Raw genomic sequence first — 26,154 nt, 5'->3', positions numbered from 1 at the left:
AAGTCACAACAATATTCGCATCTTGGGTGATGTGGAGTCGACGGACACCAGACGTCTCAAACTCTTAGTTGAGCAGCTGCTCTCTGACCTACTGGGTAGGCAGAAGTTCACCCCTACATTTGTTGTGAAGCATGCACACAGGTCCCTTACCCAATACCTGGGGACCAGCCGCAGCAGATTGCGTCCCGACTCCTCAATTTCAGGGATCGGACATAGTGATCTAGAAGGCCCGAGAACTGGACCCATTCCTATAGGAGGAGACTAGCTCCTTCTTTCTGGAATTTACCATTGCAGTTCAGGAGGCCCGGCGCAGATTCAAAGATGCCAAGGCGGCACTGCACATACTGGGACTTAGATATGGAATGCTGTATCACACCCTCCTCTGTGTGGAAGTTGACAGGATTGCCAGTTATTGGATACCTCAGCGGACACAATGACCTTTTACAAACAGTGAGTGATGAGGCGAGTCTCTCTGGAGTGGGAGACCCCTGAACGTAATCTGCTAGAGTCAGGTTGCTGCCAGCATGGACGTTTTTCCATCGGATTGAGCACTGTAGATGCATCACGCATTGACTGAAAGAAAGGATATCATTCAGACGCTCCCTATGAGCCCTTGCGGTCTACTATTACTGTCGACTTACCAGCGATGGTTCGGCCTGGATGTCCCAGTGGGCCCATCCATGTTCCTAATGATATATTGCATATCTTCAGCATCTGAGCCACCCGCTGTGGCATTGCTACTTCCCTGAGGTTTATACCACAGCTACGTTGGGGAAAATGTTTTGTTATTGTTTGAAGATATGGGGATCTACTTGGCAATTTGGCACCAGTTGTGGGAGGAGCAACTGTTACTGCTCTTTCTGTTAATTTGATTCTACAGATGCACCATTATGCTTACATACCATGCCCGATTCACAATGGCCTGTAATTGCCCACGACACATGCCTAGACGTACTAACCCATGTCCATTCACAGACCCCACTTTCATGTCTTGGAATACTGGTGGCTCAACAGTCTGCGTAAAGGTAAACGGGTACTGCAGTATTTACAGCGTCACAGAGTAGATATAGCCTTCCTCCAGGAGACTCATTTACCACCCAGTCCCTTACACCCGTTTGCAAGCACATGGGGTCCGCATCGGTTTTTCTCCAGTTACATTACATACTCACTGGGAGTATCTATGTTGATACATAAACGCATACCTTTTTAGCCCTTTGCCACCCATTCTGATGAGGGGGGTAGATATCTCCTAGTGGCAGGTCATTTGCATGAGCATTGAATTCTGTCTGTAAATATCTATGCCCGAATGTTGACAACCCAGACTTCTTTCAGACATTCCGGGCCTGATTGACCGCACAGACGCGGATCACATTGCAATTGGCGGCGATTTTAATATGCTTCTTGACCCCGCCCTGGACACCATGGCACGTAACACGGCGGTTAAGTCCTGATTGTTACATATCGTACGAGACATATGCACTGCCAATACACTCCGTGATTCCTGCCGCCTGCTACATTCTACATACACATTCTATACCACGCCCCACAATACCTGGTCGTGAATAGATTGGTTCATATCGGCCAGTTACACCATAGCTCGACTCAGTCACTCATCTCACATGACACTTTCTGATCCTTCACCCAGTCACAATGTCGCGTTTCTATCGCAGGCAGCCCTGAAAGACATTGGCAATTTCCCAATATGGTATTTCACGAACTATTTTGAACAGAGATCCATTCAGCTACCCTCAAGTATTTCATACTTAACAAGGACTTGGTTCAGTCGTAGGCTACGCTACGGGAGGCCGTCAAGGCATACCCCAGGGCATTTGTATATCTTAACATGACAGTGTACTGTGCAGGACACTGACTTGTATTGAGATGATCTGCCCGAGTTGGACTGCACTAATACTCAACATACAGATGAGGCCCAATTACCCCAGAGTGCTATATAAATGTTAATGTATAAGTTTAGAGACACTGCTGAGCATGAGTTCAACTACTTGGGAAAATATACCAGAGCCAGTTGATATGGGGAGTAGGAAAGACCAGGACATACGCTGGCTAGGCTCTTACAACCACCAAGGGGAACTTCTTAGATCTCAGAATTATGCAGAGTGGACTGCATCACAGACACAAAGGATGTACAGACTGAGCGACTTTGCTATTACACACATCTTTACACCACAAGACATGGCAATGATGGTACTTAGAGGGAGGCTTATCTAAGCGAGGTCACCACGGGTCTGGCTTGCTACTGTACACCAACTGTTTTAGTGAGCCTTTCACAGCTGTGGAGATCGTTCAGGCGCTGAACTCAATGGATGGCTCTAAAGTGCCCGGCCATTAAGGATACATTGGCGCTTTTTACAAAGCATTCAAACACATCTTAACACCACACCTACTTGCTATGTACTCGGAAGCCCTTTGGGGGGGTGTGTCCTCCTGCCAACATTACGAGACGCGGTGGTCACACTACTTCTAAAACTGGGTAAAGACACTCAACACTGCAGTTTCTATCCGCCACTATTCTTATTACATTTTGATAATAACATTTTAGCCAAGCTACTGTCTACTTGTCATGTACTCCTAATGGACCAGATTATCTCCCTGGCCCAGTCGGGCTTTGTCCTGCATCGTTCAAATTCCCTAAATCACCATACAGTCTGTGTTGTCCTTAATAGAATATCCCCTATGGTGTGCGCAGTGGTCGCCCTATTGAACGCAGAGAAAGCCTTTGATTCGCTGGAATTTGCCGTTCCTACACGTCACACTTAATTAAATGGGTTTTCTGCGTACCTTCTTATTCCTGATAACACTTCTTTACTCACTGTGGACGGCTCAGATTAGAGTCAATGGTACACTATCAGCCCCAATCACAATCACACGAGGTATGTGACCGGGTTGTCCCCTCGCCCCACTACTTTTCATTATAGCGATGGATCCACTGGTGCGCCAACACCAGGATAAACATTTACACAGGGGATTGCAATTTAAACCGGGCCTACTTCTGGTTTCACTCTATGTCGACAATATATTACTTTGTATTACATCCTGCTGACAATTTAGCCCCGATACTTCGGGAACTATTCAGATATGGGGTCTTATTAACTGGAATAAGTCAGAACTATTCCAGCTGACCGATGCAACTACACAGTTGCATTGTGACTTTCCTTTGAAGTAGCGTGACGGCTCCATTCGCTTTCTGGGAATTCACATATATCGAGACAAGGAACAAGTCATACGCTTAAACTATGGACCGGCGGTTGACAGCCTGTCCATGGTGGGACGCATTGCCATTAGCAAAATGGTGCTGCTCCCCCTTTTTAGGTCGAGCATTCGAGACCTCTTGTATATACTTTAGTATATACTTGTATGTCCTTTGTGTGCTCTAGAGATCAGCCCTAGGACTAGTCTGCTTCCGCTTAGGGACTCTTTCTGTTCAACTGCCTCAATTTAATTGTCTTGATAGAAAACGACCAGCAGAGGTCAGTAAAATACCAGAATCAGCATTTTATACATTCCAGTCCATAGAAATAGTCTTCCACGAGCACCTGTAGACAATATTTTTTTCAAATCTTGTATTTTCAGTGATATGACCACCGAAGGCCCTGATTTTATATTAAAAACAGAGCTTTGGACTATACCGTTTCTGGCTGAAAGACAATATTTCTCCCCATGTGTTCCCATACCTGACGCGTCACGCAGTTTGTTGCTTACTTTCCCTCCATGTTAAAGAACAGTAGATGTTTCGGCACCGAGGCTAATTTGCAGCATAGCTAAATACATATAAGGTCCCAAAGACGAGACCGATTGCATTGCAAATGCTTGTTTTTATAGCTTTTTCAAAACATCCCAATTCCACTCACCAATTCCTTCTTTGAGACTTTGTGGAGCATACTGAAACATCTTGATTGGGTGGGTAAACAGCTTTGAATAGGTTGGAACACCCTTGTGCTCCCATATAAATGCAGTGACTTCGGTGTCCCTTATTTCCACCTATGCTACTTGGTTGCACAGTGACGTTATGCCAGACACTGGAATCACATGGACGCCTGCATACCTTACTCTAAAACAGACAGACCTCGTAGCTGCAATGCCACTAAAAGTATTACTGCTGGGGGCCTTCCGCTAGACCCAGAAGACATACAAACACTGTCCACAACTTGCTGGGCTTGGAGATTGCAGACTCGGATGCTGGGTGGACAGGCTCTATACTTTCCTGCGCTCACCCTGCCAGACAACCCTTGGCTTCCCATAACTCGGGAACAATTGGTCCAGCGCACACTGACCTGCTCTGCACACATTTGAATATATTTTAAACAGACAAGGGAAACCAATCGTGGTCGGGGATGAACTATTTTGAGGAACAATTGGTCCCCGACAAGAAGGTATGAGATCAAAGCATTATAAAATAGAAATACAATGAGGTCTATCTTTTTGTCCTATTGGACATGATCATTTAATTGAAAATGCAAAGAGAAAAACATTAAAGTGGGAACAAAACCATATCAAGGAATTCAGGCAAACAAAAAGATGAGGCTGAACAATTTACAACATTCAAGCCACTACTTGATAAATTGGCACGCCTTTAAACATATAAATAAAATTATACGTTTACGTCTCGGTGTGAGAAGTCGACATTTCGATCAGTTTACATGAATGCAGGGATCATCTTCAGGACAAAAGAATAAATGCCTGTGGCGAATGCCTTGGAATCATGGGTGGGGTACGAAGGTATAGGTCACATTGTCCTGGTATCAATCTCCGTGAAGGATGGCGAGCCGATTACAAAGCATGGGACCATCAAGAGGTCCACGATGTGCCAGGCGAGGGCGTGGGTAGAGAACCACAGATGCTCAGGTGTTGGAGGGATTACTAGCAAGCCACGATGGGCTGGCCGAGGGAGGCCGCAATTGTAGAACTAATGATGCACAGGTGTGCGGATCCAAGGCCAGCCAGGAGGGATATCGCTAGTGAGGAGGAGTTGCAACCCGGGACTAGAGTTCTGATAGGTGACCGGCACCGATTCCAAACTTCACCGTTTTCAGTAAACCCATTATGGTGCTGTGGAGTTCGTAATTACAAACTCCCAGTACCATATAATCTTAATGGCATTACTGCACTTACAATATAAAAAAAATGGTCTAGACACGGTAGGGATACAGGGCTCATGAACCTGTACCCTCACCACTGGTATAGAGCACCCAGCTAGAAGGGTGGCTGACCTATGCCAGGGTAGTGGGTTGTAGACATGGCACACAGGGATGTGTGCGATGTCGACGCCTCTTTGTTCTGCACCAAAACAGGCAGCCTGCAATGGCAGTGTGCATGTTTATAGGTACAGGGCCTCTAAGGAGGGTGCACAATAAGTGCTGCAGCCCTTAGAGGCTTTCCCTGGCCACAGTGCCCTTGTTACCTTTTACAAGATACGGACATGTGGCCAGAGAGGTACCAAATGGGGGCACAAGGTACAGGTTTGGGAAAGAACACAGGCGCTGAGAACCGGATTGGCAGGGACCCAGGGAACAGAGTCAAAGTGCATCAGTAGTCTGGTAAAAAGTGGGGGCATTATTGCAACAGAAACCTAGCTTCCTACAGTCATAAGGTAGCGTGACTGCACCTCTTGCTTAGAATGCACATGGCCATAGGCTCCAATGTTGGATTGTATTGCGCACGGCAGGTGAAGATAAAACTGGTGCAAGAGACACAGAAGAGAGACAAAAGAGGCCCATGCAAGAGAAGTATGAAGTAATTATAACAGCAATTGTGAGAGGCGTCCGGGGTGAAGAGTGTTTGCATCTTAATCTACAGGACGACATACCACGAACAGGTGCTTACAGAGAAACATTTTCTGATAGAGGCATGTGTGGTTTTAGATGCACATGTGCACAGACTAGAAAGCCTAAGCAGCGGCTAGCCATGAGATGCTGTGGAAGACAGGGGGTACAATACAGCCTGAACAACCATAGCTTGTTGGGAGGCTAATACGTCTACACAGTAGAGTAGAGCGAAAGTATCCGGTGAAGACCAAGTAGCTGCTTTACATGTGTCTGCTATAGAGATGTTCCTGAGGAAGGCCATTGAAGCCTCTTTTTTTCTGATAGGGTTGGTCCTAGGGTGGACAGGCAAAACGTAGCTTTTGCGTAACAGGTTTGGATGCACTTAACTATCCATCTGGCTATGCCTGATTTTGATGAGGCCCTCCCCTTATGCGGTTCAGAAAAGCAACAAACAGTTGTTTTTTTGTTTTGTTTTAAAATGGCCTTGTTCTGTCCACATAGTACATCAAGGCGCATTTAATGTCTAGAGTATGAACAACCCTTTCTGCAAGTGAGTCAGATTGTAGGAAGAACACTGGGAGCTCTATAGACTGGTTAAGGTGGAAAGGAGAGACCACCTAAGGAAGAAATGTAGGGCTGGTGCAGAGGTCCACTCTAGTTCAATGGACCTGAAAGAAAGTAAGCTCCAGGTCTTAACATTGGAAGAACCTAACACGCCTTAGTAATGTGATGGCTACTAGGAAAGCTACATTCCAAGACACAAATTTGTAAGGGACATGACTGGAGACCTCAACGGGAGGAGCCATCAGTTTTTGTGAGGAAAAGGCCAAAATTCCACACCTGGGCCTGAGGCACCTGGAAAAGAATGACCCAAGTCTCTTCATAAAAGCTTTAATGTTAGGGATCTTTAAGAGGGACACATGTTGCCTATTCTGGAGATATGCAGCCACCACCGTATAGCTGAACGGAGAAGGCTAGACCACATGTCTGGAGGTGTAGTAGCTAACAAATGATGCTTAGCATGGCAGAATCAAGTGTCCACCTGGAGGAGCACGGAGTACCTCCCTAGGAAGAAGCTGGACAGGGGGGTGGACACACCCCTGTCTTGTGTAGTTTTGCATCAGAGCGAGAGCCAAGTGCTTATGAACTAGGCAAAACTAATTAATGCAAGGAGGGCACCAAATGTGCCCTTAAATGCAGTCTAGTGATGCTCGGAAGCGCACCAACTCTACCTAATTCTAAAGGAAACCTTTGTTTAGCTTCCCCTGCCAGAGTTAAGCTCTTCAGCAGGGGGGCAGAACACTCTCTAGGGTAGGCAGTGGTGCGGGCTTGCAGTCCAACCCAATAAGGCTACACAGGTAGGTATGGGGGGGGGGGGTCCTCTAAGGCGCCCCCCAGTACATTTTTTTAATAAAACCTAAATTAGATTTTGCATATTTTATATAGGGTGTACATCTTACAACATCTGTGATTGTTGATTAGCATTCAGTACATACATTACCATTATACAATATTGACAGTTATTTGTCTCGTGTGTGTACCAATTGTGAGAATGTAGGACTGTTTAATGAGTGGGTTTCGTGTTAAACTGCTTAATTCATGGGTCTGAGTGGTGCACCCCAACTGTTCCTATGTTTAGCTGGAAGATATCCATTTGTACTACCAAACTGAGGAGAAGATAACTTGGGAAAATAGGGCTAGGAGTAAGGGCATTGGTCTATGCTGGTATGAGAACTTCCAGTGGTGCTCTTTCACCGGAACACATGTGACAGTCCGTTGGGGGTAAGGGGAAGGACTCTCTTGGGTGATACCTGTGCGGTTCGGGGTATTACGGGGCTGGGCACCAATGGAGAGGTAGTTGGGGTTTCTAAGGGGGTCTCCTGTACCTGCATGAAGCTGTGCAGGAGCATCGCCCCCAGTACATGGTATCATGCAATTAACACTGGAATCGGTGTAGATGCATGATTCCAACATGTTTGATACCAAACATGTCCAGGTTCGGGGAAGCCATTATGTAATTAGACATCGACGTGCCAGTGTCCACTACATACCTTAAAATGGTTGTCCTGCACCTTTAAAGCCCAGAGAATGGAGTCCAGGGTTTGTAGGCGTACCTCTGCTTCTGCAGAGGTACCCACACACTCAGAACCATGCACCCTGCCCTTGGACTGAAGGCCTACCTTAGGGGTGACTTATAGGTTAAAAGTGCAGTGACTGGGGTATAAGGAAACACTTCTATCTAAAGTGAAAGGTACATGCACCATTTCACACAGACTGCGATGGCAGCTCTGTAGACACAGTTTGCATGGACTCCCATGGGTGACATAATACATGCTGCAGCCCTTGGGAGACCCCTGGGGTACCAATGGCCTGGGTACCTTAGTACCATATACTAGGGACTTGGTGGTACCCCAGTATGCCAATTGTTGGACGTACAAAGTACTTACTATCAAATTAAGAGGAGAGAGCACTGTTAGTGGGGTCCTGGTTAGCAGGATCCAGTGATCTACAGCCAAAACACACTGACACCAGGCAAAAAGTGTGAGTAACTATGCCAGAAAGTTTACCCTTCCTACATTGTGGGGATGAGCTATAGGCAATAACCCTATTGAATGATGTCCAACCCCCACTGGTCTGTTGCCAAGCGGGCAAGAACATCTAAAGTCGTCCCCCAACAGGTGCTGTGTGATGGTAGGGACCGAGTGGCAAGTACCTGCTCAGCTGGGGGAGCTACCTTTGCCTCTACCTTTGGCACGGTTTCATGGTAGGAATCTCTGATGCAGCTCCTTGTGGAAGTTTGTTGGACAGGCAGGCGCTAGAAGGAAGTGGAGGCTTTGGGGAAGGTGGTCTTGGAGCAGCGTAAGGATCCACGAGGGGTAGGCATCTGCAGTACGGACATGGCTTTCGCCCTCTCCATGTGATCATAATTTTCTCCAGCATCTTGTCAACCTGAAGCCCAAACAGATGCTCCCCATCAAAGGGAAGGTTAAGAAGATACTGGTGAATGTCTGGCTTAAAGCCAGAGACACAGAGCCATGCATGTCGGTGGAGGAGAACGCTGGAATTAATTCCCCAAGCCACAGTGTCTGCAACATCCTGGGCACACCTGATCGCTCTTTTGGAGATCAGTTTGCCTTCTGTAATCAACTCCCTTTCTCTCTTACAGTGCTCCTCTGGGAGATGTTGGAAGAGCTCTTCCATTTTGGCCCAGTGAGCCCAGTCATAACTAGAGAGCAAATCAATGAAATTGGCAATGCGCCAATGGTTGGCAGACTGCGCTGTGACAGGCTTACCAGCCGCCTCAATCATTTTGCACTCACTGTCCAGCAGAGGTGCATTGCCAGTGCCCTGAGCATTTGCTCACTTGCAAGCAGTATGAACAACTAAGGAATCTAGTGGAAATTAGCCTCTAATGTAGATGGGGTCTGACAAGGGTTTTTATTTAACCCTGGGGGTAATAACCCGGTCCTTAACCAGTTCCTTGAAGAGGTCAGGAGTGGGCTTAAGCATCTTCTTTAGCATGGGCAGATACTGCATGGAATGATGGGCAGAGGAAAGAGTTTCAAAGAGGAAATCCTCTTCCAAAGGCTCTTTATGCATCTGCACTTTATAGTAAGCAGCAGTCTTTTTAGAACCTCATGGCAGGAGGTGTTGTCTTGAGGGGAGTGTTGGGCAGGGTAGAGGTCAGGAACAGTATCCCCGGTGGCTCCACATCGAAAGAGTCCCAGGGATCTCAGTGGGGGTACATCATTTCCCCTCTCCCCACCATATTCCACCAGGTCGGATTGTGATGCCCCCTGTGGAGTATAGGATAGCGAGCCAGGTAGAGAAGGAGGTGCGGAAGGTGATGGTGGAGGTCTGGAGGAAGGTGGTGGCATTCCAGGCTGAGAAAGAGGACTGGTGGCTTTATCCTCCTTCTTTCAATGTTTTGGTGGAGGAAGGGGCTCCAGAGCTTCATCAAAGCTGAGCTGCCTCTTACGGGGCTGAGTGATTGGTGCTGGAGGTTGTGTGAGGATCGAGTGGTGAATGACTATCTGCCTCTGGCAAGCGTTTAGTTTGTCCTGCGGCTTCTGGAGCACTGGTTCGAGGGCTAAATTTCCAGTCAGTACTGAATGTTTCGGAGCCAACTTGGGTTTCAACCAGACTATTTGCGTCGGCGATGAACCCGGGAGGCACAGAGAATGTCTGCTTTAAAATCTTCTCCAGTGCTGAGCCGAAGAAGAGAATAATGTCCAAAGTAGATGTTCGATGCCGACCATGGCCTAAAGGATATGGTGGCCCAGAAGCCAGCATCTGTGGATCCAGAGTGGCTAAATGCCCCTAGTGGAGTGGAAGCTCGGAGCGGTGTTTAGGGGGAGCTGTACTCACAATCTGTTGAGTTGGCTGGAGGTCTTCGATCTAGAGATCAGAGCCCAAATGGTCTTCAGGCGAGATAGGTGCCTCTTTGGCAGCCGAAGGCTCAGAGTAATGTTCCCCCTCGAGGTCCTGGGTGAAGAAGAGGTCGGGAGTAACTTTGCCACTCCTGTGCAACATCAAGTTGGTGGGCCCTGAGAGTCTTGTTCAACTGGAAGGACAGGCACAGGTGACAAGAGGCCTTGTCTTGCGTGGCAAGAGGCAAAGATTACAGACCTGGTGGAGGTCAGCCCAGGGGTATTTTGCACGTCACAGAGGGCAGTATCGAAAAGGCTTCCATTCCATTACAGGCAAGACATGGTGAGGGTAGCCCAACGTAAGGGAAAGAGGCCTCGATGTGCAAAGCCCCAGAAGAGGCAGACTTCACCAGAGAATTCCCAGACGGAACTGCAGGTGTCAACATGATACGAGAAAAAGTGTAAATGAGATCAAATACAATATCAGAGGGAGAGGAACTGTTAAGGCCCAAAAGAATGCCGTAATGGCGTTGATCCAGAGTAAGGGAGAATACACCCAAACCAGAAAGTGGAAAACAAACCAATCTAACAATGGAGCTAGTGACCATGCGTATTCTAATCAAGAGGTGGAGTTACACTACCTAGTGACTCGAGAACAATTCTTCAAAGAAAAACATGCACACATCTGAGTCCAACACTAGATGGCAGGAGTACGCACAGCATGTGTATCTACAGCCACACATGCCTTGAATAAGGGTTGGTTTTCTGTGCTTCCCAGGCCACATCAACACCACCATCTAGGAAACAGAGTCCAAAGCCATTGCTGGATAGGATTCCTGATCCCAGGTGAAAGTGAACTGTATTACAATAATGCATTTCCTTACATTTCCCAGAGGAAAAACTTGAAAACATGGGGCCATCAGTCTATGGAAACATCTCAATAAGAAGGAATGAATGCTGCAGAATTGGTTCCCAGTCTAACTAAGGACCACAACCCTCTACATAAGGGAACAGAGTTGAAGCCGTGTCCCATCATGAATGCTTAGAGAATTTATTTGACTAGGCCTAGAAAATGTCAAAGGCCATGATCTTGCCAGAGTTTGTTGAGAAGGGAGCAGTGGAGGTTAGAGGGAATCTGGTAACCCACTGTCCAATAGGATTTCCAGGCAATGCAGAGGCACTAAAGGGGGTCACTGCCAAGAGAGATCCAGAGAGAGTGAAAACTACTTAGGAGAGCAAGTCACAAGACCAGTAAATTCAGATTGCAAAGGCACAGAGCAATCTCAACTATTGGATGCAAAACGTGTGCTGCCAATACAACTGACCTGTCTGTTACCTTGGTGTGGCATATACTTTGACCTGATCGTTGAAGGGCATTTCATACCAAAGTCTACCAGTCAAGGGCAGGGGGTTTCTTTGAAAATATGGTACTTCTTGCCTGAGGCTGCCAGTGCCTTTTTTATCCTAGCTACACATTACTGAATCATACAGAAAGCACTGAATCCAGGTACTGAAGTCTACAAATTAAGGATTATAAACGGGGCAAACTACGTGTAAGAGCCCTGAGCATTCAGTAATTGCAAGAACTCCACAAGCAGGTCAGTTTTTAAACTGAAAATTGACAATAAATCAATAAAGACTAGGACTGACTGTAAAAAGGTAAACAATCACCTACTTAATTAATACTGCAACAGAAGGCCACTAATACCAATAAGGAATTCTGCTCTAACTCAAAACCCCTTTGAAGGATCTGTGTAGGAGGGCCAAAATATAGTCTGATCTATTACTTACAGGGATTGTTCCGTTTCGTTTCCTTTCTTTTCATTAATCACACACAGTGCATGCATCTTTGTTCCTCCACTGCCCAAATAACTACGCCAGGAAGTCACATTTTTACATTATGATCAGGCTGCCATAAAATGGGCTGCCTCACCCCCAACGTGCCCTCCATTCCTAGGGAGCCAGGAGTGATCGACTGTAGACCAGGGTGGCTGGAGTTGGTCCATCTCAACTTGGAGATCCAACTCTGGTGCATTGTTAAGCAGAGACTCAGTGGCACAACCTTTATTTTTATATCCCTGGCACTTTCTTTCTCAGCTAGGTCAGTCAGTTGTGAAATTACTTTAAACTGCCTTTTTTTATCACTACTGCCCACTATCACTTAAAATCTTAGACCAACAGGAAGCCCTGAGGAGATACTTGCACTTCCAAAAGACATTAACTTCACATTGTGACGTGTGCTAGACAGGTGAGCCTCAAAAAGTCCATTTATTGCATGTAGATTTTAACTAGAAGTCGGAATACCTCAAATGCACATACTGCAGCAAAATTCTCTTATGGTACCTACCCCCCTTCCTCTACAAAAACAGAGGCCTTATCACAACTTTTTTCAACTATACATACAGATGATAAAATGTCTCTCTCCTTTGCCAACAGCTCTAGATCAGACCCTATAATAAACCATTCTTTTTCCATAAAAAAAGGCACTGACCAAGAAAGATATGAACGCCCCCAAACTAGAAGTTCATGATGTAATGGGGCAAACAGAAAGATTGGAGGTACTGAATGTCCCACCCAACAAAACCTTAGTGGTTCAGGCAGTAAACCATTCTCCAGCTGAAAATGCAGCTGCAGCACCTGCTCAATAGGGCATCCTCGAACAGTCCACTCACTTCTCCTGGCACAGAATATTTCCAAGGCCAGCCTCTTTTCTTTCATCGGAGATCCTATTATCTTTAGCAGCTTCACAGCAATACGCACGGTCTATCGCAACAAAACGTTTTGAAATGTTGGCAAATTATATAAGTGAATCAGGCCCCAGAGCGAGCTCTTTTGATAGTCAATCAAGTTACCCAAACAAAATTCACAACTCCTACTAATCCCACTGTCTGCTCAGGAAACACGCAGATGAACCTAAACAATGCACTATGTTCTTTACAGGTCTCTGGAGGCAACTGCTGTGCTAAATTGGTACCATCAAATAAACCTTATTCCTTTTTTTTCATTTTATTTTTTTTAACAAAACAGGGCTTGTAGGTTTTTGGTTGTTTACCAGTTAATGTGGACTGTGCAAACTGATCCAATCTACAGATCACTTAGAGAATGACTAATCAAACTACATGTTCTAGTTGCATTGTGAATTAATGCATGCACTGAAGAACTCTGTTTTATTCCTATCAGGACAGACTTAAATCTAGAGGGGGCCACCCACTATGGGCAGACCTGCTATGGAATACCGGGATCAATAAGAAGTACAAAGGAAGATTTGGAGCACTAAAGGAGAATCCCAGCTTTTGAAACTGTCACATGCAAGCTGAAGATATACTAACATCCGATGAAGCCTCCCTTCTAGAGCCACTCACTGAGGTAAGGGTAAAATGAATGAATGATTCGGGTATAGAAAGCACACAGCAATCACAAAAGGTATCCCGCACACAGTGGCAGGAACCAAAACTGCAATTATTGCACAGAAGAAATAAGATCAGGTTTTAAGGGCTTTCCAGAAAAAATAGAGGAATACAGACCTGTATTCCTGAATGTGTCGCTGACATGCATTCTGATGGAGAATGCTTTGATATCCAGAGCGAGGCGAAAGTTTAAGCACTTTATAGAAGATCCTAATGGCAATTTCAATACAAGTGGGTATAGCATGAGCACAATAGCTATCATTAAATTATTTTGCTTTCTCAAGACCTTTGAGAATGGGGCCCACTAGTGCCAACACTAGCACAGAATCTTCAATTCAAGAGATGTAAAAGGTACTGTAGGGTCTACATCATCACAGTGAGAGGGGTAGAATGCCTCAACATTTGGCAATACCTGCTGAGTATGACAAAGAAGAATAAAGAGTCTAAGAAACCTCTAAATGGTGCAGTTCCAACTTCAGGTCAGCTTTGAAACATAAAATGGTCTGCAGGGTGCCAGTGATCTTTTCCTTTCAAGCACCTGGTGTCAAAACAACTGGGGAGACAGGCAGGGTAAATGGATGCTCATTCAATCAATCTGGATTTATAAAGCACAACTAATCACCTGATACAGAATCCAGGCGCTTTCAGGCCCCGGAGGTTTTTTTGAACAGCCAGGTTTTGAGGGCCATTCGGAATTCCAGAAGTAAGGTCATGGTCCGGAGGTGCGTGGGGAGGCTGTTCCAGATCTTTGCTGCGATGTGGGAGAAGCAACGTCCTCCAATTCTGCTACAGTAGATTCAGGGAGTATGGGCAAGTGAAAGGGAGGTGGAGGGTAGGGTTCTCGATGGTTGGTGGGAGTTCAGGCAGTGGTTATTGTAGGCAGGTCCTTGATTGTGTAGAGCATTGTGTGCCTGTATCAGCAGCTTGAATTGGCTTCTCGTCTGTACGGGGAGCCAGTGGAGTTTCCGGAGGTGGGGTGTGATGTGGGTTCATCGGGGAAGGCCGAGGAGGAGTTTGACTGCGGCATTCTGTATGGTCTGAAGCCTCTGTAGAAGGGGGGGGCGGTGATTCTTAAGTAGAGGGCACTGAAGTAGTCCAGTCGGCTAGTGATGAGGGTGTGTGTCACGGTAAGTCTCGGGTATAGGGGGAGCCACTTTAAGATCTTACGTAGTATGCGCAGAATGAGGAAGCAGATGGAGAGACTGCTTTGATCTGTGATTTCACGGTGAGCTTGTTCTCAATGATGATTCCAAGGTTTCTGACATGGTTGAAGGGATGGGTTCAGGTCCTAGGTCTGATGTCCACCAGGAGTCGTTCCATGTGTTGCTGCTGCTGCCCAAGATCAGTACTTCAGTTTTGTCTGTGTTCAGCTGCAGGCAGTTAATCAAGTCGGTGACCTTGGTCATGCATCTGTAGAAGTTGGTTTTGGTGGTGGGGTTGTTGGTGAGTGAGAGGATGAGATGGGTCTCTGCTGTGTATGAAATTACGTTGAGAACGTGGAATCAGACTATGTTGGCCAGCGGCATCATATATACGTTGAAGAGCATGGGGCTGAGCCCTGGGGACACTGCAGGTGATCTCCTCGGGTTCAGAGGTGAGAGGTGGGAGGTGGAACTTCTGGGTTCTTCCATTCTTCCGGTGAGGAAGGAGGTGATCCATCTGAGCGGGTCTCCTTGGATGCCAATTTGGTGGAGTCTTTTGATCAGTGTGTGGTAGGACACGATGTTGAAAGTAGCCAAGAGGGCGAGAAGAATCAAAGGTGCGGTTTCTCTTCAGTTGAGGAGGGTTCAGAAGTCGTCTGTGGTTGCAATCAGGGCGGTTGTGGTGCTGTGATAACTGCGGAAGCCGGACTGGGAGGCTTCGAGTAACTGGTTCTGGTGCGTCATGAGTTGATTGTTGATGATCTTTTCCAGTACCTTCGCAGGGAATGGGAGCAGGGAGATTGGTCAGTAGTTTCTGAGTTCACTAGGGTCGGCAGAGGGTTTTAGGAGTAGCGGTCTGACTTCAGCGACTTTTCAGGATTCTGGAAATGTTGAGGTGGTGATAGAGGTTTTGAGTATGGTAGTGAATTCCTGACCAATCCTTTGATTTCTGAGGCTGAAGATATGGTGCGGGCATGGGTCTGTGGGAGCTCCAGAGTGGATAGATTTCATGGTGGAGGTGGTGTCCTGGGTAGAGATGCTGTTCCTGGTGGTCCGTGTGTGGTTTGTGTTAGTTACAGTGGGGGCGTATCTGTCAACGAAGTCTGTAGGTGTGGGTTGGGGATCAAAGTTTCGGTATTTGGTTGCGATCTGGCAGAGGAAGAAGTGGGCGAGATGTCACACAGCTCCTGTGAGGGGGTGATGTTTGCGCTACCAGCCAGGTGGGGGGAGAATTCCTTACCTGTGTTGAAAAGTTTCTTGGTATTGTTGGTGCTGGTTTCGATGCGTGCAGCAAGGGCTGTCTTCTTTGTTGCCCTCAGCAGGCAGTGGTAGAGGTTGAGGGAGGTCTTGAAGGCTGCCCATTCCGAATTGTGTCCTTGCTGGTGCAACATATCCTCTCCAACTGTTTGCGGTCTTGTTTTGCTGTTCTGAGTTCTTGGGTCTACCATATGGCCCTTTTACAGGTTTTCCGCTGGATGTTTGCCTTGATGGGGACTATGCTGTCGGTGCAATTGGTGAAAACTCCATGTCCATGAAACTTCAAGCAGGAAAAGTGACCAAGACTTCAGTACGCAGCTGCCATTAACCTGGCCTTGATTTATTTTTAATCAGTGTAAAGAAAAGACCTTGGAGTGGAGGCTCAAGCCCAGAAACAATATGCACCTGTCATGAGGTCAGTCAGTAACATCAGAATTCAGCATGTGATGCATGTACTTAAAAACAGAATTTGGAAGTGACATGGCATTGGAAATATTTTTTACAAAAATCAGATCAGAAGCATTGAAGAAGCACCCTTAAACCTCTAGAAGCTCAGTATTCTTCTGAGGCAAGCACATAAAAAGTAACTGTCATCAAGGCAGCAATTTTATGGAGCCACTGCATAAAATTTAGCCAGAGTAGCTCAGGAGTCAACTAGCACTCTTTGTTGGTATTTAAGTTTCTGGGTCTGACACCTGGAGATATTTTAACAGGTGAGGAATGTGCAGACTAAGTACATGTTAGAAAATAAGTGTATAAACAAAGAAATATTTATATAGTGCAATGATTTAGAGAGACATTGTTTATTTTGGAATATATTAGCATTAGGATGTCCGTAAAAAAAACATTCAGAGTGTTGAAAACATTTAAATATGAAAATATACTCACTACAGCTTCCACTGCAGGAGAACTATCACCAACCACTAACAAAGCAGGACACCTGAACAAGGCAAAAAAGAAAATGTTAAATCTTTATGGCCTTCGGAGATTTTGCTTAATCATACATGGGTGCATTACAATCCTCCACCAACAATATAGACTGATTTAGTTAGCACAATTTCCCTTTTTTTGAAAGCTCGTATTTATCAGAATATAGGGTCATGCTTTTTCAGGACAAATTGCATTTAAAGAATCAACTATCCAAAGTAATTATAGTCATCACTAACTTTTGAAGGTGGAAAAGGGATTTGGAAACCGAATCCAGCTATAAAACATGTATTGGCAATGCATATAGCTTTGTATAATGAAAGGCTTTTGATGCCTTAGTTTAAGCCCACAGATACCTTAAAGTACTAGGGTTTTAGGGGGCACGGACTGTCAAACAAGCAACGTTTTAGGAGTCCACCAACTATGAAATGCTGGTCCAACTTAAACTAAATTAAAATGCATTGGTTGGTCTCAATAGAAATGCAGGTAAAATAAAAATGAACCCTAAATGACTACTAATGGAAAAAGACAAATTAAAGTGGAGTCAGAACAACCTAGTACTTTTCACACTGAAGTATACAAAAAGTGATGGAGTGCTTGAATTAATCGGTCACTGGAAATTACTCGGGCTGCATCCCATCCCAGTTCATCATTAATTCAAGCATTCCATTGATCATTTTTTGTATACTACGGTGTCTCCCTAATTGGGACGGTTATGCCCAGACGTAGGTCCTATGCACACATCACTGTTAACAAGCTGTACCGGCTGATGAGCCCTAATCAGGGGGAAAGTGGTCCTGGGTTGTTTGCATTCCAGTTCAGGGAACCTGGTCTGCAGTTCAGCCTGTGCTGTTCCCATTAGAGCCAGGTCAAGACTCACTTGCATATTGCTGGGTCCAAACTAAGTTGGCATGGTGTGCAAAAATACGATGGACTGGGATGAGATCCTGAGTAATTGCTATAGGCTGAGATTATGTCAAGCATTCCATCCATCACCATTAGTATATATATATTTTTTTTATAAATCTGTTTATTGTAAAGAAAAAACAAATCAAGACATTACAATAAACAACCAAATGCAAAATAAGCCAACATCCGATATGCACAATGTACAATAAATGAAAAGTTGTCAACCCAAATAATTCAAAGCTAGCTCTCAAAGGTGCAGTCGAATGGAGCGTACTTAGTGATAGACAGTCTTTTGGCGCACAATTACAATGTCTCCTCATCGGCATTAACCGGGGAGGTATCCGCAAAAGGCGCACATAGCCAGCCTCTGCTCTTGTTCCAGGGGGCCCAGATTGTTGTCCATTTACCCGGGCATCCACTACTTTCATTCACCACTCGCTCAACTTGCATGCACCAATCCATGTTGGACTCCCAGTCAGCACACGTCAAAGCAACCCCGCCCTTCCAAGCTCTAGCAATATTGCTTTTCGCAGCCACGCAACCCAAAGTGACCCATATGAGCTCTGGCCTAGATAAATCTGTGGCGTCCCAGATTTTCAGGAGGCACAATTTTGGGGTGGCTTCAACAACTTTACAGTAAATGTGAGACATTACAGCAATGACTTCTACCCAATAACCCTGAACAACTGGTCAATCCCATCATTGGTGTATATATGTGCCGATCTGACCACAACCACGGGGACATAGCGGAGATACTAGAAGACACATCTTTACCAGCACAGAGCTCGTATAATAGGCCCTATGCAACAATTTGAGTTGAACCAATTTAAAGCGGGAACGAATTGCAACCTCCCGGGGTGACGCCAGAGCTTCCCTCCACTCCTCCTCTGTTATCCCACACACATCAGAGCACCACTTTGTACGGACTTTATCGAGGGGGTCGGGTGAGTTGTTGAGAATCTTACAGTATGTGAGAGATATGGCCTTCTTGGGGAGATATTCATCCAATAGCCTGGCCTCCAAAGGGGAAGACGCCGGCAGGCCCTCACCTCTAGGGAGAACCTTGGTCAACACACTCCGTACCTGCAGATAGCGGAATGTCTCTCCATCACTCAGTTGGTACTGTTGTTGCAAATCACTGAAAGACACCACATTACCCTTCACCCACAAGTCCCCCACCCTAGACAAGCCTATAAAGTCCCATTTATCAAATCCAGGTTGCCGCCAGAGTACATTCCGGCGAAAGGAGTCAAGTAACGGAGTCGCCTGCGTGATTTTATCCTTCCATCCCAGCACCAAATTTACCTTATGCCAGACGGAGACCGTCGTTGAGGTCGGAGTAAATTTGTCTCCAATTTCGACGCCCCGTAGAGCGCCCTCAAGTACGTCCCCGGAGGCACATTATGTCTATCCGTTCGATATGCTGGGTCGTCTACTGGTCGGGGCATCCAATGGTTAAGTACAACTAACTGCGAAGCCCAATAATAGGGCTTGATGGACGGCAGGGTGATGCCGCCGTCGCACCAGCTCCGATTAAGTTTGGCGTAGGCAATTCGAGGCATACCATTATTCCACAAAAGGTTACGACTTCGGACTCGACAGAGTTAAAATATTGAGCCGGGACAAAATATAGTGTATTCTGCAACGCATAGAGAAAATGAGGGAGCGCCATCATTTTATAATGTGCTGATCTCCCCAAAAGCGTGAGAGGAAGCGTCCTCCAATGTTGCACGTCCGCCCTGAGACGCTGAAGGGGAGGGAGCAGGTTTCGTTGGAAAAAAAAAAAAAAACGCATCATCGGTCGTGGCGTAGATTCCCAAATACCAGAAACCGTCAATGACAATTTTAGCACCACAACTCGGTGGAAGAATCGGATGTCGGCCACTCAAAACCTATACAAGGGATTTATCCCAATTAATTGTATAGCCGGAATATTTTTTAAAAAGGGTAAAGACATGGAGCACTTCATGGATAGAAGATCGGGGATTGGCAAGATAAAGTAAAATATCATCTGCGTAAAGGGACACTTTATCCGTCCAATCTGGCGACCAGTTGAGCCCTCGAATCCAAGGATCCCCCCTACGCAATATAGCAAGAGGTTCGAGCGCCAGGGCAAACAATAGTGGGGACAATGGGCAGCCCTGCCATGTACCGCGTCTGAATTCAAAGACTGCCGATCTGCACCCGTTAACTGTCACTCGTGCCAAAGTTTTCGAATAGAGGAGGCATATCAACGCCATGAATCGGTCACCAAAGCCATACAGTTTCAACGCTGCAAAGAGGAACGGCCATTCAATCACGTTGAATGCCATCTTGGCGTCCAAGGACATAACTGAGTCTTCCTGGATGGTAGATGCCCGTCCCAAGACCCCAAATAAGCGGCGGAGATTAAGGGCTGTGTTTTTGGTTGGCATGAAGCCGGACTTGTCCGGGTGAATCAGCTAAGAAAGAAGGGGCGAGAGGTGTTGGGCCAATATTTTGGCCAGGATTTTGACCTCCGGGTCAAGGAGGGATATGGGCCGGTAGGAAGAACATTGATTTGGAGGTTTCCCTATTTTGTGAATAACGTCTATATTGGCTAAACGTTTCGTGGGTGGGAGAACGCCCTCCTGCACACTAGCATCATACATACATTGCAAATGAGGGGCAATGAGCGAAGCCACGGATTTGTATAGTTCAATCGGGAGGCCACTCGGAGCCATAGCTTTACCAGACTGGACGGAGGAGGAAATCGCTTTGGTGATTTCCCCGGATGTTAACGCCCCGTCCAGTTCTGCAACCTCCTGTGGGTCTGGACATGGCAGTGGTAGCGTGGCGAGCAACTCTGCAGCTCCTCCTGTGTGGAGATGGCAATGGGAAAATAAACACCGCTAAAATAAGTAGCAAAGGAGCCCTCGATGCCAGCTTTATCATGGTGACGGACAGATTTATTGTCTACGATTTCTGCCACCCACCTACTCGCCAGATCTCGTCAAGCCAAGTAAGCAACTTACTTGTCTTGCCACCAATATCGTAGATCCTATGCTGAGTGGCCCTATAGTAAGTCTTAGCGGCATCCCCCGCAATATCTCGGTATTCTTTTTGTTTGACGGCCAATTGATGTGAAGTCTCCGGTGATCCCCCAGCGACTAGCTCCTGTTCAAGGGCCGAAATCTCGCCTTCTATACCTTCCAATTGTTTGTTTTTCTTTCTTATGCCCGGCCACCGCCGCTACCCCACATTCGCGTATCACGGTCTTAAATGCTTCCCACAGTACTTCGTCAGACTGAACCGAGCCTACATTTTCTTCAAAATAGAGCCGAGTGGCCTCAGTCAATGCGGTGCGTATCTCAGGAATTTTGAGATACCAGGGTTGAAGAACCATCTCTCGTCGGCCCGATGGCGGCATGCCACCATAACAAGTCACAATAGGTGAGTGATCAGAGATGCCCCTAGGGAGTATAGAGATCTTATCAAACAGGGGCAGCTGCGCAGCCTTACAGAAAAGATGATCAATTCGCGAAAGACTACCATGTGCACCGGTGTGAAAGGTATATTGTTTCTCACTGGGATTACAAACCCGCCAGACATCTATAAGGTCAAGAGCCCTCAAAAAATCAGAGCAGACAACCCGATGATTCGCTCGCTCTAGGGGGCAGGCAATCTAACCTCCCGTCTAAAGCAGCATTGCAATCTACCCGCAAGAGCATATCCCCTTCAGGTGAGCATAACAGATGCGCACCCAAGTCATTCAGGGTGGTAGCGTGCAACCGTGGAGGAATATTTAGCGATGTGACGTTAAGAGATCTACTTCCCACTTCCTGGAAACCTAAACAAACCGGCCCGAAGGGTCACGGGTGACAGTTTGAACCTGAAAAGGAAGGGAGATGCGTGCTACGATTCCCACCCCCCTGGATCTTCGGGTATAGCCTGCATGTGCTATGAGCCTATAACCCCATCTATTGAGCGCACAGTAAGAGGAACCCTGGATATGAGTTTCTTGGAGAAGCACCAGGTCTGGAGTGTGGCGTTTAAGGTATTGTAACACTACACCTCTTTATTCGGTCCCCCAGACCATTAATGTTCCAGGAGAAAAGTTTGAGGCAATCCAATGGAGAACCCACACACTTGTCAACACTCATTCTTGTCAGGCAATAGGTAGGGCCCCCCTGACACACATGACGTGCATTCTTGATCTGGCAGACATTCGCTCCAAAAGGAACCCCATCCTATGTAATGTGCGCTTTCAGCCGAATTGGTCACATACTCTTATAATAAATGTAAGTCCAATGATAGGATCAACAATCCAAGATAGAAAACGGATCCCAGTGCATCTGAGACTTGACATCTATTGAATATTCACTACACAAAAAATAAAATAAAACACGAAAAAGAAACCCCTAGAACTACACAAAAAATACCCCCACCCTACCTCCCTGCATTGTGGACTTGCACCTGCCCACCCCCAAACATGCAGAACGCCTGTACCCCCAAACCCCAGAGAACCATATAGAGGGGAACGCTACTCAGCCCAGACAACCCAATAGTGCCGCCCATGAAGAACAATCTTTGGTCCCCAAAAAAACAAAATCATAGCTTTGCCCAATAACGAATAATCTAACGGATTTCTCAACAGAGCAACTCAACTTCGCATAGCAACCCCAAGTCCTGTCTACCCTCGCCCCCCCCCCCCCCCCAACCCTCGGATTGTGTTCAATAGAGCTTAAAAGAGGAACAATACAAACTTGTAATTCAAATAAAACCGCAGTTTGTCCAGCCGTTTGCCACGTGTCACAACACCAGGTTGGGCCACTGCCCACAGCATCACACCAAAGAGCCCACAACGCCACCAGACTGTAGCTATAGTTTGCATCCACTCGGTCACAGGGGCTTCATACTGCCTCGGAGGAAGAGTCGACAGATGGAGAGGCACGCTTCTGTGCCCCAGCAGCTCTCCAGCCTTCTAGCCTCAAGCGTCCTCCGGGGTTTGGAAAAACGTCTTCCCGCCATCTTGCACCCGGAGCTTAGCTGGGAACAGCATGGCGTATTTCAAGTTGTGGCCACGAAGAGCATGTTTGACTTCCAGGAAGGATCAGCGCTGAAGTTGTACCTTGTAAGTGAAGTCGAGGAAGAAGGTTATGGTAGAGTTATCCATCTTGAGCGGTGGAGCAGTTCCCACTGTCTGGAGAATGGCATCACTGTCACGGAAATTGAAGATCTGGGCCAAGAGGGGACGCGGCAGGGCGCCTGGTTTCGGGGGGCCCCCAGGGACCCTATGGGGGCCCGAGGGACCCTATGAGCACGTTCCACAGAGAAGAATTGGGACACGGATCGGGGTTGCGATGGTTCTGAATGAGGTCTTCCACATAGAGGTTTGCCGCCTGTCCCTCCGCCCACTCCGGGACACCCAAAATCTGCACGAGGAAGTGTGTGTACCAAACGATCTTTTATACTTGAGCTTCGTTTAAAGGCAAACAGCGGACGTGGTAGTGCAGAGTCACCAATATTCAAAACTTTCCAATTTGCCAAAATACTCTTTTTGATTTTGTTAGAGAAGCTGCAAAAAGTGTGTACACATGTCAACCTTTCCAGAGTGACTGGAGGGGCCCCTGGTTCCAAAAGAGCCGCCCGATTGTTATTGGCGGCTTGTTTCAATGACTTTTTGATGAGTATTTTAGGATACCTGCGGGCTTTTAACTGTGCTGCCAAATTCTTAGCATGCTCCTGATACTTACTACCAGAGGAGCAGTTTCTTTTTATGCGTAAAAATTGGCCGAAAGGCAAATTAGGAAGGACTTTGTAGTAAACTTGATTAAGTACACCGTTCTTTTTTTAGAGCGGTGCCCCCTTCCTGAGCGGCTGCCAGGCTGAGGTGGGTTCAAATACCCAGCAGATGCGGGTAAGAAATTTTCAATCAGTATTTTGTCGAAGTTTGATGAAGTCATAGTTCATACCTTGGAGAAGTATGAAGAATATTTGATTTATTTATTCTTTTCATATTTTTTCACATTTTAGGTAGTTTTTCTCTTCATTCCAATGATTGCCTGAAGAGCGTTTGGATATACTGGAACATTATACCTTGTATCCTTTGTTTGCACTGTTCTTCACGTTTGTTGCAGTGTTACTTGGTTTGGTCCTGATGAAAGCCTGCCCCACCTACGGGCTGGTTGGCTGAAACATGTCGACCGTTTTTTTACTATCACCAGAACGGTTTTAAATCTATACCGTTGGTGCACTGTTTTTTAAATCCTGGCAAAGGGTGTATTTGAATAAATATTGGTTGATACAACCCTTATCCAGTTTTATATCACATTTTTGCACCTTTACACATTACAAACACTTTTGGTTTGCGCTGCGCCTTCACTCATACTTACACTGCTCACTTGAGGATTTAGGATATCCTATTAAGCAGGTTAAAACATCCCTGTGCTTCTCTCTCGAGGAGAGTGGTAGCCCTCCAAGGAACTAGGTTTCCTTGGGGAGGAGAATCCCCATGATGAAGCATGTCACCTTCGTGGTGAGTGAGGTATTTGGTCCTTACAAGGGAAATGCCCTTTTGGCTTTTATAGGCATTTGATTTGAATTGTGACTCCATTCAAAGAGCTTAGACACTCATCTGTTTGTAGCTTTCATTGCACATAACTTTTTTCTTAAACTTTTCATTGTGACCCGTGGATTTCGTATTGTTATTGAGTATGTTGATTGGGGAATAAATCCACTGTGGTCGTTAAAATTCCCTAAGACCCTCCTGTTCTCAATCTGTTTTGGTTTGGTTGATTCTAACTATGTGGCAGACACCTCACTAGAACATTCTACCCCACCACTACTTGAATCCCTATCACAAAAGGTGGCCAGCTATTTCTGGGAGTAGGTTGGGCATTGGGACATACTTGATCTCCAGAGACAGACACCAACTGCGAGAGTACTCATTCTACTCTCCAGTGTAGGACTCACAGACTGGACAAACTATTGGACTCTCCAGCAGAAGCGGGGGATGCCTTCTCAGATAGAATACTAAGCTCACGCTGTCTTGGACCACAACCCACTACTGATGCGATTAGGCTGGGGAAAAAGGTTAACCATGATTCGCATATGGAGCCATCACCCCAACCTGCTGCATGACCCAGTATTCAGGTATTCCTTAGGGGATACCATCAGATTGGGAGGCATTTAAGATGGTGGTCAGAAGGCAAGGTGTGTGGAAGCACAGGGACAACATGCTGAAGTACTGCCAAGGCTGGGACTTGTCTCATACCAATATACAAGGTTAAAACACATTCGGGGGGGGTGGGGGCGCAAAGCGGGGTAACTTCTGGCATGGCTGGCCATCCCAGAGAGCCACGCACGCACTGTGTAGAAGCTCTGAGATAAGGATGTTATGCTGAATACAAAGACAGATAATCATGACGTATTTGTACAACACTACAAGTATGTATATTGAGGATCCTGTCTGGCCGCAGATATTATTGAAAGATTCGTGAACAGTACTACCCTACCCACATTGCCAAATGATAAACAGCAGACAGTGGGACGACAGATTATGGAACTAGGGATCAGAAAGGCTATTAAAGAATTTGCCACAGGGAAGACACGTAGGGTAGACAGTCTCCCAGTGGAGTTCTATCAAACATATGCTGCCCTCATCATTCCCCATCTGACAAAGCTGTACAAGGCAGCTCTGGAGGAGAGTACTTAACACCCAACCTGTAGGGAGGCTTCATTGATATTCCTCCCTAAACCATAAAAGAACCTGGAGGATACTTCCACCTACCGGCCTCTGTCAACACAGCATACAATTGTGGCTGGGCGCCTGCATCCCCATCTGTAATTATTGATAAGCAAAAACGGGTTTATCCCACAAGTAACACTTCCTTACCAAGCACTGAGACGTCTGATGTATGAGACTCCACCAGAGAACCTCGGACTCTGTGGTCCTTTCCCTTTCAGTCGACTTACGAAAGGCCATAGATACAGTTAATTGGGAAATGTATGCACGCAGTGATGCATCGCATGAGCTTAGACCTCGAGTGGGATAAATTGATAGAGCTATTATATGCCAGAGCGTATGCCTGAGTAAAGACCGTGCAAAATATCTCAGAACCTTTTGAGACATGAACGAGTGCCAGAAAGGAATGCCTTCTGTCGCAACTATTATTTGCATTGGCTAGTGAACCTTTTGCTAGCTATATTCAAAAAGACGACCTGGGTAGGTTTTTATTTTTATGAGACTCGGAAATAGAAATACCCTGTTGTGCCCATGTACTTAAACCTCTAGGAGAGGCAACGAGCCTACACACAAACAGAGAAGACATGTGCCTTAACCAGTGTGTGGGGACAACAGGGAAATCCCGCAAGCGATTCGAGCCCAGATCATCAATAC

General features: G+C 46.3%; 1 protein-coding gene across 3 annotated transcripts in view; it reads right to left on the bottom strand.

Moving 5' to 3' along the window:
- NDRG3 (NDRG family member 3) overlaps window positions 1-26,154 on the bottom strand; it is a 589,772-nt gene that overhangs the window by 169,036 nt on the left and 394,582 nt on the right. For all 3 annotated transcript variants that reach the window (XM_085619018.1, XM_085619019.1, XM_085619020.1), the window contains exon 12: window positions 16,848-16,899. In XM_085619018.1, coding sequence (XP_085475144.1) covers window positions 16,848-16,899 — 52 coding nt within the window. The remainder of the gene's footprint in view (window positions 1-16,847; window positions 16,900-26,154) is intronic.

The sequence above is a fragment of the Triturus cristatus genome, chromosome 7 (genome assembly GCF_964204655.1).
Source record: "Triturus cristatus chromosome 7, aTriCri1.1, whole genome shotgun sequence".
Classification (NCBI taxonomy): domain Eukaryota; kingdom Metazoa; phylum Chordata; class Amphibia; order Caudata; family Salamandridae; genus Triturus; species Triturus cristatus.
Note: the sequence above shows the minus strand (reverse complement) of the source record. Positions and strands in the feature narration are given on the sequence as shown.